This window comes from Castanea sativa, chromosome 7 (assembly GCF_040712315.1).
Source record: "Castanea sativa cultivar Marrone di Chiusa Pesio chromosome 7, ASM4071231v1".
NCBI classification, from domain to species: Eukaryota; Viridiplantae; Streptophyta; class Magnoliopsida; order Fagales; family Fagaceae; genus Castanea; species Castanea sativa.
In genome coordinates, this window is record NC_134019.1 from 35,507,669 (window position 1) to 35,524,698 (window position 17,030).

Below are 17,030 nucleotides of genomic sequence, written 5' to 3' on the forward strand. Positions count from 1 at the left end.
AATAGACAAAAGAGGGAAAAAAGAAATAATTCCGCAGTGTGTTATTGTATTGATTGGCTATTTTTCCCAATCAATATCTTTCACTGTCTCCAAATGAAAGAAATTTGATATAAGAACTTATTCCACATTTCCAATTACAAAGATGTCCATTATAAATTCATATTAATTCAATTTCATATTTGTTCAAATTTGTATTTTTTTATAAGTTTCGTAATTTTTACAATTTGATTTAGACACTACCTGACTACTAAAACATTTAACACCAGCTTCATTAAAAAAAAAAATTGCAAGATATGTCATTCCGTTAAGTATATGGGTTAAGATGAAAACTTGAAAAAATTAAGGTGGAAAATAGGAATAGCATTAAAGTAAAGGATGAAATCTTAAAACCATGAGGGGATTAGGGTTTTGGCTGACTTTACAATCACCAGTGATTATAAATACCAGACTTTCCAGCCGCATAGCCTCCAAGGACCCTGATATGCTGTAGTCCGAAAGAGCTAGGCTTGCCAACGCTGGTATTTCTCTTTCAATTTTCAAGTAAAATGTTTTCCTTGTACAAGAGTTTTCAATGACGCTCAAATGTGTCTTATTAGAGCTCTTTTCTTTTAATCTGTTCTTTTTTGGTTGTTGGGTTTTCCATTGTTTGTGCCTTCATAATCCCAGATAAGCTAAAAAAGCCTTAATGGTTAGTGCTTAAACTGATTCATGGGAGGCCAAAAGTGACACTGGAGGTTTCGCTGATTAACACCTTTTATCTTCAAACACAAGGTGTTTTCTTAGTAACTCGCCATACATATATTTTGATTTTCCTTATTCTTCATTTTTTGGGTTTTTTTTTTTTTTTTTAAATTTCATTTTGTTCTGGGTATTAAAAAAAAAACCTCAAAGTGTGTAAATTGTTTTTTTTTTCCTTTCTTTCTGTGAAGATCCACACTTTTCTTCGTGGGTATATTGAATTTAAAATTCCTCATTTATTTTTTCGTTTTTTTGGTAGAGCCTCACATTCTCTAGCCTTACATGTGTCTGGTATATGGATCTCATGTTTGTGTGAACTCCAAATGATAGATGCATATTTTGAATGCAAAAGAGAATTATTAGTTGTAAATTGACTTCAATGATGCACTGGATGGAGATGTAATTTTAAATGAATTTAACTGGTACATGGTGAATTTTATGATATAAAGGTATCAAGGGGGGAAATAAAATGACCATGAGAAATCGATCATTATAATTAAAGTTTAAAGATCCAAAACCAAAAGATCGGTTTTAATGGGTTGCTCAATTATTTAAAAATATAATGTAACCGGCAAGCACCAAGATCCTAAAACATGGATTAAGATTTACCATTAGACAGGTACGATGAAACATTAGATTTGCCAGTTAAGGCAGTTTGGAACCACTCATGAAGACTATCGTGTTTTGCCAGTTAAACCTTTGTAAGTTACAAATGAAGACTATTGTGTTTTGGTTCTTCTCCACTGAAAAAAAGGATTTTATATCATAGTAACATTTGGCTCCATGTTTGACTGCTTCAACCTCCCTCAAGAATTTCATTTTAATGTCCCTCATTTGATATTTTTCAAGCCAATCAAGCGGATGAGCTCACCTTCCAATTTTTTTTTTTACTACCACAAAGCCAATTGGGTTATGGCTTTGATTTGTGCAATCCAAACTAACACCTTTAAGTTAAAGACAACTGTGCTCCCCAATTTAGCTCCATAAAAATGGTATTAAAGAGATTCTAAGAAGGATTTGTGTATTGCTGAATTGCTTGTTCCTTAAGAGTCTAATTGAGACCCGCGTGTTAGCTGGCTAGTCCTCTAAGAATCTGTTGTGAGACATTTTTTATGTTTGCCTTGGGCCTCTGGCCTCAGTTGATATTTATGATGAGGAGTCATTTCCGTCCGGGATATGCTGAACTCAACAATATGATTTGTAAATAAAGATGGGGACAAGGCAGTCAACTCAAACCGGCAACAAAAGTATGGCTTCATTCCTCTGATATTATAAATCATCCAAAACTCATTCATGCAAGTGTTAGACCATCCAGACAATGACATCTATCATAGCCCAATTAGAAAAGCTTAGATTAAACTTACTTTAAACAACCGGCATGCCAGACCTCTACTGCATATTAACAAGTCCAGAGAACATAAAGGACTGATTTCATGCTTTTCCCCACAGTAATCACAGGTTGAACTTCAAAGCAAATTGGAGTTGGCAAAACCAAAAAGTTGTTCTGTTTGCTTAGCAATAGGGTCTTAGGTCCACCCAAATTCAATACAAAAACGCCCCCAATTCACAGCATCTTACGATACATCTGCCTTCAGGAAACGACCCATATGATTTCCAATCCCTCTACACCACCTTCTAGCATCCCCATCAAAATCTTCATCGCTACCAAGGCCTTACATTAAGTGGCATTTATCTGACATTTGCTGAAACCCCACAACAAACAAGTTTTCCCTACCACCCACAAATCCCTGTTAGGCCTCCATATCATCTTCATAGTCCTCCCAGAAGGAATCTAGCTTCACTACCTCCCTTAATAACAGTTTGTCTAATCAAGAAATAAAAGCCTTTCTGGCTCCACTCTTCACTCTTGGCCTCGTCAATGGGATTAATAACAAGTCAAATATCATTTTTACAGATATCCATCACTAGAGAATCTGACAAAGGAAGTATATTTAGCTCAGGAAGACAGGCAAAGAAGTATCACTCATCACCTTATGGCCAAAGAGCCAAAGGTTTGGCTTTTCAATCAACAAGGTAAATCTAATCTTACAAAAGCACCTTACAATTGAATAATTCAGCATCTCTGAGACAGAATGAAGTCAATGGAGATACCCTTTGCTCCATTCTGGCCAAAATGATTAGTGGCTGCTGCAAGAATTTTTCTCAAGATATTCGTTATGATGCATAAATTATACAATCTAATAAAAAGAGAAATAACAACAATAAAAAAACATGCAAATACATAAAATTTACAATTATTTTTTACAAATTTTCATATTTTGAAATCATTGCATGATAGTCTCATTATCAATACTACAAGCTACATCTCTCTCAATGTACACAACTAAGCAATCATTCATCCAATGAATGTAGAACAAATTATGAAACAAAATTTAATTTTATTGACACAAAAAAAAAAATTAAAGGTGTTCTCAAAGGTAAACAAATAAAAAATTTTAAATTATTATAAAAAAGAAAATTTTCAGATCACGGTGGTCCTTAAGGTGGCACCGCCCTGATAATGACAGTTCTTAACACTGCCACCGCCATTATGTCAAAAGTTTATAACTTATTGTGGATTCCCAAGGCATCGGTATAATGCAAAAATTATAAAATTATTCTGATTATCAAAGTTTCGCTAAAGCATAGTTGATACTAAACTGTATCATATGTATAAGGTAAAGAGAACTTCAGCAGAAATAGGAACAGTTTAATTGGACTAATTTCAAAACGTGCACAAACCAATTCTTATAATTTAAAAAGAAAAAAGAAAAAAAAGACGATCCAAAACAAAATTTCTGCAATAAAGTTCACCGACTAGTCTTTAGATGATAATCAAGAGAAGCAGCAGAAAAAAAAAATATAACACTCTTTTTAAGCCTTGTCAGCTTTAGAAGCAGTTGCAGCGGCTTGTCCTCTAAGCCGACCAGTCCTCCTTGCAGCAATGAGACCAACCTTTTGACCAGGAGGTGCATCACGCCTGACAGTGCTAGCATGTCCAATATGTTGATGGTTACCTCCTCCATGAGGATGCTCAACTGGGTTCATAGCCACACCACGCACCTTGGGCCAGCAGTTTCTCTTCACTCTGAATTTGTGGTAAGCATTACCAGCCTTGAGAAGGGGCTTCTCAGTTCTCCCACCACCGGCAACCTGCCCAATCATTGCTCGGCAGCCACTTGGAACAATCTTCTTAGCACCAGATGGGAGTTTGACCCTGTTAAATTGAGCAAAGATACAAACTGATGAGCAAATGACACTTCTGAGTTAAAATATAGAATTATAGACATCTATGATATCAGTGGAACAAGTCATGAATTCTCATAAGTTTTACAGAACCAGACAACTATAGACCTTCAAAAGAACACAAATCATGGGAAGTCATTGGGACTTAACATAAACATACATGGTTACTTAAAAGAAAAATGATCTTTGAGGTACAACAATATAACAACTCCAATAAGATTAGAAAAGATACGGATACATGTATCAATAGCAGATGACAGGCACATCATTCCAGTTTGCGAATTGGCACTATTTGTAAACCAATGTGGTTCCAAGTCCTCCCCTTCTCTTTTCACAATCGTATTAACAAAAAATCACTCCAACCATCATTTTTTTTAATCTTTGTGCATGACTTTCAAAAAGGATAAAAGACACTGTATATCAATAAACATCAACTAGATAACTGAACCAGATGACCAAAGTTTCGAGTTATGTAAAAACGTGTCCACATTAATCAAATCAGCTCGCTTACACAGGTAGTTACCCATCTACCATTACAAGAGCCACATAACATAACTGTCTAAACAGGAGAATAATTTCTTTAATGAAAAGAGGCACATGCCACTCTATGTAGCAAGTAGAGTTGGAATCAAATTTCTCAATGCCATACCACTACCATCCTATACCAGCTGTATAAGGGATTTTTTGGGTGTTTTCACCAATATTGATGTTTCGGCCAATACAGGATACAACAACAAAGCCTTAAAACATATGAATTCATTGTATTAATTCAATTAGGCCAATATCTGGGCATGGATTTTAAATTCTATGTTTATACATACATACATATATATATATATATATATATATATATATATATATATATATGGCGCACACTTATTAACGGGTATGATCCAATTCGATATTAACAAATTTGTCATAGCATAAGCAATTCATGTTAGAAAATCAAGTAATCCAATACCCAAATCATCGAACAGAAAATCAATTCTATCAAAGTTAACACATTTAACACCTTACATTCCACAAACCCCACATCAATTTCCATAAATAAATAAATAAAAATAAAGCAATGAACAGCACATATTCCATAAAATCTAAACACATAAACAAACAACAAAAACAAAAGCAAAAGGACCTGGAAGTGTCGTTATCAGGATTGTGACTAATAACAATGGCATAGTCCCCAGAACACCTAGCGAAAACCCCACGATCTCCAACATGGTGTTCGACGTTACAAACCACAGCTCCTTCGGGAATGGATCTCAGGGGCAACACGTTCCCAACGACAAGGGTGGCCTTCTTCCCGCAGTAGACGAACTGGCCGGTGTACATGCCCTCAGCGGCGACGAAGAGCTCGTTCTGCTTCTTGTAGCGGAAGGGGTGGCGGAAGGTGATTCGGGCAAGCGGGGCACCGCGACCCGGGTCGTGGATGATCTCGGTGACGACGCCCTTGAGGTAGCCGTTGCGCTCGCCGAAGTCGAGGCTGCGGAACCTGGCGGGGCCCTTGCGGTGGTGGGTGTGGGACTTGAAGACGGACCCAGCACCCTTACGTTGAGCTCTGATTACACGACCCATTGATTTTTGGGGGTGGGGGGGAAGGGGAAAAACTCTCTGTGTGTTTGTGTGAGTTTGACGGCTAAGAAATGAAGGAAAGATGGGAAGATAGATATATATGTTTGTGGGGGATTAGGGTTTTTGTGTAAGAGGGTAGGGAAGGATGCTAGTTTGGGTAATGGGCCTAGTCGAAAAAACAGAAAAGTTTGAGAATGGGCCGGATATGAACTCACCCAAATGAATTTCGGGCCATTTTGAAGAAAATTGTGTTAATTGTTTAATATATTTTTTTAAGTAAATTTTTACGTAATTTACTTATAAATATGATGATTGAAAAAAAAAAATCAAATCAAAAAACAATAATAATAAGGCATCCACTTAGTACACATATTTTGTTATATGGTATTACCACTTGTTGGGGGACGATTTTTGAAAGGGTTGATATAGTAAAAATTAGCCCAAACACCTCCTTGGCTTCTTTAAATTAAGAGATTAAATCATGAAATTCTAATATTTAATGAATAGAAGCTAGTGATGCATCACAGATTCACAATAATGAAATTATAGAGCTAAATTACAAATGGTAGAAGAATGTGCATATGACATTAAGTTTATTACTGTCTCACATAAAATTTGAAAGGGATTGTGAGGGAGAGAGAAGACAACTTGATACCACTATTTTCACTCTTAGACCTCGGATTAGGGGTTCATGCACGAATTGTAAAAAGAAAAAAAAAATCAGTCATTTTGCATTGCCATTCTATGAGAAAAATAAGACTTCCCATTCTAATTGCAATCTAACTATGATTTGGTCGCAACATTGGGTTGCTTGTGCTTCTCCAGGTACAGGAGTTGTCTTAACGTTTTGAAGATTTTACGGTGTTAACACAGACAGCCATAGCAAGCACAAAGATTTTATTCGTTTACCTTGTTCAAAACCTATATTCAACCTTTCACCGTTGGTATCGTTGATCTCTTGTTAATCAAATGAGGAGAAATCTAATAACCGTGAGGATTCCTCCGGTTGCTGTTATCAAGGGAGCGGTTCAACAATTTTCTTGATATTATTATGAGCAATTAGGAACTTTAAAAGAAAATAATTTTAGTGATCACATTTACCTGTAATTTTTTATTTTGGGGTATTTGGCAAGAAAACTAATATGCCTACAAGATATCTTTAAAAATAAGCTCAAGATAGTGATCACAACTAAAACAAGTGAGATATGCTTATCAAAAAAATTACTCAAGTGACTTGTCCAACTATCAAAAGCATCTAAGCTACATCATTGCTTAAGCAAAATTTTCAATAAGACAATTACGCTTGCAGTCTGGACAGTACATTATGCCCACATCCTATGGTTCTACAGCTACTTGCTGTAAAGGTGGACAGCAGTGAAGATGAAGAAACCTGTCATCTGCATCAGAAAATATCATCACAAAGATCAGAAATCCAGAAACGAAAGATGCATTAGACTCAAAAATAAAGACTCTCTACTATTGTACAGTATCACCAAAAAACTAGGGGTCACTCATTGCTGATGGCATAAGTGACAGAATTCCAGCTTTGGAAGAAATGGGCAACAGAATGCAAAAATCAATTTGAACAAACTAATGTCAGTCCTTTAGCATAGGCATAGCCCAAGACTGTCAATCAATCTAAAGCTTCAACCCCCCTTGAGACATACTATGTAGACACATGTCGACAAACAGGGCCGACAAGTGAACGACTACTTGCCAACAACTTGAGCTTTGCTCATTACTCCCCTATCAGGATTACAGACCAATGACCAACCCTAATTAGACAGCATTACTAGGTATGAGAAAAAGACACCGCAGCTTCTGTATAAAGAACCAGAGCTGAAGCATGCAGATAAGTCCAGTTACCTGAACTCATAGAAGAATCCAATAGTGCTAATTTCTCCCCGTAATAAATTGTGAATAAAAGAGAGAGAGAGAGAGAGAGAGAGAGAGTCTCATACCATTGAAAATGCTGCTCCATAATATGGATAGGCTGCTGGTATAAATCTTTCATATTCATTGTGCTTAAAGGGTCGGACTGGAATCTGCAGGTCAATAGTTACAAGAGAAAGAAAATGTTAATATAGTTTACTAGGTCATATTTGCAAATTGTTTAAGATGGTATTCAATTTGCAGATCAGTTTTTTTTTTTTTTAATTAATTTATTTTATTATTATAGTCGGATTTCAAGATGGTTAGACTTTGTTATCATTTTGTTGAACTTTCTCCATAGCTTGAAAGTTATGACACAGGCAATATCATGTGAGAGACATAGTGCAGATCATGCTTTTCATTCTGTACCATTTTTAATTGTTGACCAGGACTCATAGTAAGCATTATATTCTTAGCAAAATGGTCATGTAAGAGTTGAAATCTGACAATTCCAATGGAGGACAGTTGAAACTAACTTCAGAAATAAACGTAACTAAAGACCACAGACTACATAAGTATTGCGCATTTCTGATTCTTCTCTACACCTTTTTATATAACCACTCTTCAACTCAAACAGCAATAACCAGTTTGGTTGCAATTAGCATCAAGCGTAGGAAGGAAGCCAAATTCACTTCTGCATTCTATGATATCCACTCTTACTACAAATATTTGTTACATGAACTATCAGTTCCACTCCCCCCCCCCCCCACCCATGCCCCTTTTAGAATGCCCTACATTGAACACAAAGTACAAGACATTATATACCTGCTTTGACAGAGATAAGCTTGTGTATCCAAGCCTTCGGTACTCAACCTTGAACTGGAAAACCCCATAAACATCTGGAACCTTAAATGCTGTAAAATAACTACCCTGCAAGATGATGTAATTATGAATAGAGGTGTACTAGAAACTCAGGCAGTGAAGTTGCATGCAACATATGCTGTAAATAATCTAATAAAGTACCTTCTTATCAGTTGATAGATTCTTCAGAACATAGGGACTCATCATGTAAAACTGGACTTGAACATCATCAGCCACATATGGTTCCCAACTTGTACCAGACCACTCATAAATCTCAACCGAATATTCCTTCAACCAGATTTAAAATGTGAGTAGTGGCCAAAACCTTTCCTTTCTTATTAAATTTTAGCACTTATATTTTAATAATTACTCTAGTACTAAAAGTAAAATTACCAAGTCGTCGTTGACCCTATAGATGGTAGGTTCATCGGCCTCTCCAGCTTTGTGGTGTCTTACATTCATAGCCTATGATCCAAACATGATGCAGCAGGCAACGATTTAAAAAAATTGTAGTCAAATGATGACATAAAATAAATGATTTTTTTTTTTTCAGAATCTTATTCAGATGGAACTAAGTAACATCTAGGTTACAGTAAGAGACTTACCTTAAGATGACCTCTTTCATGGAAAACCCATTTGCTAAGTTCAGTCAAAAACTGCTCGTTACCCGATTTCTCATGTCTGATACCACAAAATAAATCTATAATCAGTTTCTATTTAGAAGCAAATGACCATTTTCTAAGTATTAAAAAGAACATGCATAAAATAAGACACATAAGTATATTTATATCAAGACCTCATTTTTCATGGATATCCAAATATTTAATTAGGAGATTCTAAATTCCATGAAAACTTGTACTGTAATCATCAGACAGAGGGCAATCATGAGAGATAGAGAGACTGCAACAATTGCTGCTGGAAGAGATATTGAGAGGGAGAGAGAGTGTAGCTCATTTTTTAACAATCAACACCACTTCCAAACCATAGTTTGCATTAAATTAGCATGACATACTAATTTACTTCTCTCCGTTCAAGAGGCCCCTATTGATAACCGCACACCCTGAGCACAGTAATATACACATAGGCGTCAACAGCTCTATCAGAAACTGTATTGGGCATTATGTCCAAAGTTCTATTCATTCATAAATTTATATTGCACTCTTACAATGTATAAATATATCCAATGTGCTTGTAGGATTAGGCTAAGAGTTTGTTGACAACAGTTATAGCTGTCTCTAACAGATAATTTATTCTATTTCCTTCTCACCGTCAACGAATTATGAGGCAAAAAACTGCAAGAATCTACCTCAGCAACAATTTGTGTCTGTTTGGAACCCCATGGTTTTCACTGCCTTATTTGCATAGTGTTTATCAAAAGTGTAGTTTTTGGTCGCTTTTATGTTAAAGGTGTGACAAAAGGCTAGAGCTAGTTTTTGGTGTTTATTTGTAAAAAGCTGAGGCCAAAAGCAAAAAGCTTTAAGCTTTTTGCCAAACGCGCACGAATGTTTGACCATTGAATCATTTCTAAAGTTGACAGGATAAAGATAACGAGCTTCTGTTTTTTTTTTTTTTTTTTTAAGTTAAAAGGTAGTGCAGCTACCATTAAAAATATTTAGCATAAGATAGTTTAGGCATTTAGTCCAAACGTGTCAAATTTGGATACAGTCTTCACTAAGCCTGCCACTTAATTGAAACTGAACAAAGGCAAGCCAAAGTTTAACTCACTTGGTTGGACTCCCAGCCTTCTGCACCTCAGATCTGAAGAATCTGAAAACAAAGCCAAAATTTATTAATGAACATGGCATGAGCAAGAAAACTTTGGCAAGGCTGACCAGTAACTACTACATACCGATTGCTGAACATACTTAATGAGCCAGAGATTAAAATCCGAGCATTGTTTCTAGCCTGCAACAAAAAACAGCTGAAACTGGTCAGATTTTATGAAGATATCAACTGCACTAAAACCATGCATTATAGAGATCAAAGCAGCCTAAAATGCTATTGAGAACATAAAGGTTTCATATACATGCAAAGTTAATAAGACACATCCTTCTCATCAATATTAATACTCATTCTAACCATAACCTACTAAGAATCTGAGTTGCGCACTACAGCAACAAAACATATTCCCAAGACCAAAAAAGTCATCAACACAACCAAAAAATTGCAACTTCTCGAACACAAATTAACATGCCATAAGGTTACACCAAGCAGGAAAACAAGCTCCATCGTTCAATAGCCTTCCTCAACCAATTAGGAGTAAGAAGTCTTTAATTTTAATAATATGCGATCTTATGCTGAAGGAACTTGTTCTTTGGAATAGGAAATAATATCAGAAAGCAGAATTCAGTAGAAAGTCAAAGATTAAGCCAATTTTGAGGCTCATAATGCCAATTCGATAACATGAATCCAGTACATGTGACATGTAAGAATGGAATTAGTTTGAATTCCATCAACGTTATCCGCAAAGTACATATATCATCACAAAAAATCCTATCTTGCACAAGAGATCTAAAACACAATCAAGCCTGATTATCAGTTTTGGTTCTGCCAAATATTGGTAATGAGGAAAAAAAAAAAAAAAGACACTTTCTATGTGAATGTAGGCTATGCCTTATCTTCTGCATCCATTAAGCCAATTTAAGATAGGAAAAAAACTGCTTTGAACTCTATGTTAAGCCTAGAGCAAAGGAGATGTCCTTACCAAAACACAGGAAATAGATAACAAAGTATGATGTATTTTTTTTTGATAAGTATAACAAAGTATGATGTATGAAACTCTACAATAGTGCTTGGCATGCATAGTTGTCAATCATTACCAGGTGCACGTCACTAAATTCATAAAATCACACAAACGTTACATAAGAGCTTGCAAGAGTTGATGAAAAAGAAGATTTAAATTACAACATACCTGCACAATAGATACTAAAGAGATAGCAGATCCAGTAAGTGATGGAGGATTTGACAACTTGGATTTTGGATTAGAAGAATATGCTGAAGGAGAAGCTGAAAGAACTTTCAGCACCTATTGATGGAGGATAAGGAAAAATTAAATGACTATGACAAAAGCATATGAACAAAAGTTAAAATTAATTTAATATTCGCACATACCCTTGGTTGTTAAAAGGCATATGAGATGGAAAATCTTACCAGGCTATTGGAAGGATTTAATGAGTGGCCAATTCCTTGAAAAAGTACGGGAGCCTGTCACAGGTTCATCCAAACAGTGAACAAAAGTGAATACTGTGATGTCATAGCCACTTACTAATAATTTACAGTGAACTTAGTGCGGTATGACAGTGATTGTAAAAGCACATTAAACATGAGAAAAGGCTATTATGAAACGTAGTGAAAATGACATCAGAGAATAATGTGTTATGGAAATTTCATGAATAAAGTTGTAAGGCCAGTCATTGCAAAAACTCTTAAATGTATGTCAGGCAATGTGCATCTGAAATAATATTTTTGTAGAGACTAATGACTAATGTTAACAATGTCAGCACTTGCCTCAATTTTCTTGCTTCCCAAAATTACATCAGACTTGATGTACTCATCACTAGCAATCAATGTATGGTCTCCTTCAGTGTTTGAAACAGCATAGCTGATGTGATCAATAACCAGGGCAGCAGGGTCCTGTACCCATATAAATGAAATAATGTCTCCATTTAATTTTTTTTAAAGTAAACCACAAAGCAGTCCAAACATACTGTAGAAATTGAACATATATAGTGGGTGATCAAAATGTTTACATGCTAATACCCACCTCATCAAAATCAACTCCACTCTCAGTGGCAATTTCTCTGATCAAATCAGATGCATTAGAATCGGCCGCAATAATCAAATCATGACCCGAATCAACAAAATCCAGTATAGCTGCCAAATCAATGGATCCTCCAAAACCTACAGAATTTGATACAAGTACATTTATTTTTTTTATAAGCGAAAAAGTCAAATAGATACAAGTACATTTATAAATAATCATACAAATAACATCCCTCTAATTTTCCAAATATCAAACCTAATTCAGCTCAAATTACTACCATTCAAGCCTTAAAGCCAGTTTGCTTGTTGAGAAAATGTAAGTACAATATTGAAAGAAAACAATTAACAAACAGACCTCCATCCAACTATGATTAATGCAACCATTTGTCTCAACTGAGCTAATGAAATCCAAACTTTCATTTCATTTCCCTCAGTTTCTTGGCAACCATACAGAACCCAATAAAAAGGAGCAATCAAAGAAAAACCTAAAGAATTTGATACAAATAGATAACATCCCTCTGAATTACCAAACTATCAAACCTAATTCACCTCAAATCTCTACTATTCAAACCTTAGGCCCCGTATGCTTGCTGAGAAAATGTGAGTCCAATTTAGAGAGAACAATTAATGAACCTCAATTCAACTAATGCTACACCAATTGTCTCAATTGAGCTAATAACATTCAAACCTTCTTTCATTTCCCTCATATTCTCGGCAACCAAACAGTTTTTTTTTTAAAAGGAGAAACCGCTAACCAAATAAAAACATAAAAATTTGATTCAAAGATTTATAACTGTCAGATAAATTAATAAATAAATAAATCCCTCTGAATTTCCAAACTGTCAAACCTAATCCAGCTCAAATCGCTACTATTAAAGCTTTAAGCCATGTTTTCTTGCTGAGAAAATGCAAGTACTATTTAGAAAGGAAAATATTAACCTCCATTCGTCTCAATTGAGCTAATAAGATCCAAACTTTCATTTCATTTCCCTCACATTCTCGGCAATCAAACAGATTAAAAAAACGAGCAATCAAATAAAAACGTAAGGGATTCGATACAAATAGATTCATAATCAATCAAATATATATATAAATCCCTCAGAATTTGCAAAATTTCAAACCTAATCCAGCTCAAATCTCTACTATTCACTGAGGAAATGCAAGCGCAATTCGGAAAGAAAACTATTAACCTCCATTTGTCTAAATTGAGCTAATAAGATCCGAAAATTCACTTCATTTCCCTCATTTTCTCGGCAACCAAACAGATCCAAAAGAGAGAGAAAAAAAAAATGAAGGAACTTACGCTCGGTGGTGGGGCAAAACAAGATCAAGGCATCGTATAGGTACTGGCCGTAACGGTGGAGGCCGATCTTGGGATCATCGGCGAGCTTGAAATCGAGGTCGAATCCGCGGGACTGGAGGGAGTTGAAGAAGACGGAGTGCGAGGATTTGAGGGCGAGGTCGTCGAGCAAGACGAGGACTCGGCGACTCGAAGGGTTTTCTGGAGAGAAGGAGATGGTGAGAATTGGGAGGAGAGGAATTAGGGTTAGGAATATGAGGAGCTTCGACATTTTCGATTTTGGGGGAGAGCTTAGGGTTTTTGGTTTTGGGTCTGTGCAGAGTCAGAGACAAAACACAGAGACTGTGAGAGAGAGAGAGTTTCAGAGAGTGAAAATGGGGGTGGTGGGGTTGACTTGGAAAATTGCTCGTTCTTCAGGGGTTATTGCGTAATTTTGGTTTATGACATAAAATAAGGGGTTAATTACTTAAAATGATACTTTATTTTTAAAAAAAATTATGAGAATTTTTTTAAAATAAGGGGTTAATTACTTAAAATGATACTTTATTTTTAAAAAAAATTATGAGAATTTTTTTAAAAAAAAATTTCTTTAACTGACTTTTTCTATTTCTCCTAAAAATTCTGTCAATTTTTTTAAAATATGAATTATTAAGAATTGCTTTAAAGATATTTGTATTTTAATTTTACATTTTTTAGAATATTTGATAGGACAATATTTGTTGTGCCTCAACTTAGCGGTGCTTCTTTCAGGAACAAAGAATTTGAACTCCCAATTTATTTGCTGGTGGGTTACCTTGTGTTCCTATTGGTTGTTGCCTCAAATGCTGCCTTGACAGCCTAACCCCCTCACCTTTGTGGTCATAAGCCCAGTTATAACCTACCATCTAATTTCCCTTCTCACTCGAAGTATTGCTATCTCTTTCAACTCTCTCTCTCTCTCTCTCTCTCTCTGTTTGCCAACCCCTCTCCATTCGTCTCATCTTCTCTTTTATAATCTCCCCTTAGTAAATGTCCAAATTTTTACTTTTGCATAAGTTCCCACGCAATTCCACTTCTGCCTAGAATCCCAAGGAAAATGATTCATTCTAAGAATTCTCTTGAAACTTGTTCCTGACATCAAAAAGCGTTCGATGACAAACTTCCCAAAGGCATTAACCGTGCTCGGGGGATCAACTTGAATTTGATCATCCCCTCATCGGCCTCCCCTGGCTTGTTGGTCGGTATTGGACCTAACCCAACCCAGACATAGTAGGTTTCCCCCAAGTGTCAACCTTACACCTATAGACACCGCATTTTGTACCCCTTACGACTCGGACTCCTTTTCCCCAAAAATGCTTGAACTCTAAGGCCCAAGGCCAGCTTAAAGTCCAATCAAATATCAATTTGACTTAAGGAGTGTTAAAATGGAAAATATAACTTTTTAAATGAGCAAAAATCTATTTTTGAAAATAAAATTACCAAAGTGGCCCTCGGCCCACGTACTAGGTAGCGGCCTACGTATGTGGGCCAAAGTGTGTATACACAGGCATACTTCTGCGTACACAGTTAGGGTTTTAGAAACATAAAAAATGCAAGTTGTCTATAATAATGACTGAGGTTTGGAATGGATCTTATATCGTCTGAGAGCCGTTCCAAACCCCATTTTTCCACTATATAAAGTCTTATATGGTACATTTTCAAAATACATAGAAATCTCACAGGAAAAACCTAAGATTCACTTGAAAATAGTGAATCAAAAGGGAGTTTTTCACAAAAAACCTTCAAGTAAGTTTTATTTAATTGGGACCTTTTCTGGCCCCAATCCTTTTAGTTTAACGTTGTTAATCGCTTGTTTAATGGCTTGTGATAGATTTGACTAAGCGGATTGGTCAAAATCAAGCTTGTAAAGCTTCTCAGTTGAGATATTGAGTCCACCCTTTTCTTTTTATTTCCCTCTCTTTTCTGCTTTTCTTTCTATGTTTTAATCATGTTCTTTGCATTGCTTATGTTTAGTATGTCTTTTTAGGTTAGTTTTATAATTCTCTTCATGTTTTATGCATGTAGGTTGTTAGAATTTTCATTTTAAAGTTCTGCTATGTTTCTATGTTATAAGGTTTTCTGGGCAAGGACTTGCATACGCATAATCTTACCTACGCATGGAGGCTTGATTATGCATACGTAGACCTATTCTTGTGTGTGTGAGCCGCTGCCCAGAAACCCTAATTTTTGTTTGTTGTTTCTGCATTCACGTGTTTGTTCTGTTTAGTTTCTTTTCATATGTTTTGTGCTCCATAAATTTTAGTTTGCTTTGTTCACATGCTTGTTTGTCTCTAACATGTTTAGATTAGGGTTTCTTAGTTTTAATGCCATGGTCATGCATTCATATGTTCATACATAATGTTATAGGTGCTAAGTTGCTACGAGGTAAGTAAATGGTAAGTCATGTATTGGAAATGTTCACGCCTTTGTGTTATGGTCTTATTTTGACAATAGAGATGAATATGCTTGTATGATAGGGTTTCACGTGTTAGGTTTATGTGAGGTTTTGGCTTCCTATGCTTTATGGATTGATATGTTATGTTGTTTTGGGATGAATGATGTCATGTTGTATGATTAGATGTATGCTAGTGTGTGTGTGTGTGTGTGTGTGTGTGTGTGTGTGTGTGTTTGAGAGAGAGAGAGAGAGAGAGACAGAGAGAGAGAGAGAGAGAGAGAGTTAAAATACAAGTATTGAAAGCGTTTTTAATAAGGTTAAGACGTAAGACACAATGATGAGAGGCCAACCTTAGGGTTAGGTAATCTTGGGTGCCTTACGCCTTACACCTTCCCAAGAGCATACCTAAACTCCGAACCCATATTTCTAGTAGTAAGATCAACGGTCCTTCCTCGAGAGGACACTATATATATGGTTCCTAGACTATTGCAAAAACTAGGTGGCGACTCCAACCCTTGTGTCCACAGTGGCGACTCCACTATAGATAGTGAGTTTAATTCCTATGTGTCTTATTTCTTAACCTTAATAAAAACTATTTCAATACTTGTTTGTACACATATCATTTGTTCTCTTTTGTCCCTTAACCTTGGTTGGTGATAAGTGGGAAGATGGAAGGCTCCATTCGGGTCCAAATCTTCCGGAGTTCATCTCATCAACTCACAATCGGTGCCATCGCCTATAATGGGCTTTGAGTATGTTAAAGGTTTGCTACCAATCCACTATAGGGTCCACTTAGGCCCTTGGTTGGAATCATAGTCCACCTAGTTGTGAGTGACCTACTTATCTATCCCTTTAGTTTTAAGGAGCCTACCCACACTAAAGAAATCCTAGACCTTATCACCAAGGATACATTTTATATCTCTTGTTTGTTCAACCATATATCATGTGTTCATCTAATACTAAGGAACAAATAAAAGATATAAAAATATAAGGGATGACCCTAAAGTTATGGTATACCCTAAGATATTATGGGATAAAAGAAAAGAAATTCTCACATATAAAAGGGTTGCCTCTAAAGGTAAAGGTATATCTTAATTTGATAGGTTCATAAAACCATAGCCTAATTGCTATCATAGGCCCAAGTGAAAAAAGCCCTTTTGAAAAAAGAAGACTTTGGGCCTAAGCTAATAAATATGCTATGGACTTAGTATCCAAAATCCTATAAAGCCAATATGAACTTCCCTAATCTTGGGCCTCCTTGTTGCA

General features: G+C 35.9%; 2 protein-coding genes and 1 non-coding gene across 3 annotated transcripts; 1 reads left to right on the plus strand and 2 right to left on the minus strand.

The window, feature by feature from the left end:
- The first annotated feature begins 659 nt into the window (after window positions 1-659).
- LOC142605435 (small nucleolar RNA snoR83) lies at window positions 660-800 on the plus strand. The gene has a single exon (XR_012839056.1). It is a non-coding gene; the product is annotated as a small nucleolar RNA snoR83 (small nucleolar RNA).
- Window positions 801-3,427: 2,627 nt separating this feature from the next.
- On the minus strand, window positions 3,428-5,661 carry LOC142643528 (large ribosomal subunit protein uL2x). Its single transcript, XM_075818193.1, has 2 exons — window positions 5,120-5,661; window positions 3,428-3,955 (listed from the first exon to the last, which is right to left on the minus strand). Exons 1-2 carry the CDS (start codon window positions 5,557-5,559, stop codon window positions 3,613-3,615), a joined length of 783 nt encoding a protein of 260 aa, XP_075674308.1. The 5' UTR covers window positions 5,560-5,661; the 3' UTR covers window positions 3,428-3,612.
- Window positions 5,662-6,736: 1,075 nt separating this feature from the next.
- On the minus strand, window positions 6,737-13,731 carry LOC142642929 (dolichyl-diphosphooligosaccharide--protein glycosyltransferase 48 kDa subunit). The gene is made up of 13 exons (XM_075817374.1): window positions 13,355-13,731; window positions 12,053-12,189; window positions 11,797-11,922; window positions 11,440-11,493; window positions 11,201-11,314; window positions 10,139-10,194; window positions 10,015-10,056; window positions 8,895-8,970; window positions 8,683-8,754; window positions 8,452-8,577; window positions 8,254-8,358; window positions 7,518-7,601; window positions 6,737-6,953 (listed from the first exon to the last, which is right to left on the minus strand). The coding sequence occupies exons 1-13, from the start codon at window positions 13,620-13,622 to the stop codon at window positions 6,906-6,908; spliced, it is 1,308 nt and encodes a 435-aa protein (XP_075673489.1). The 5' UTR covers window positions 13,623-13,731; the 3' UTR covers window positions 6,737-6,905.
- Between the last annotated feature and the right edge of the window lie 3,299 nt (window positions 13,732-17,030).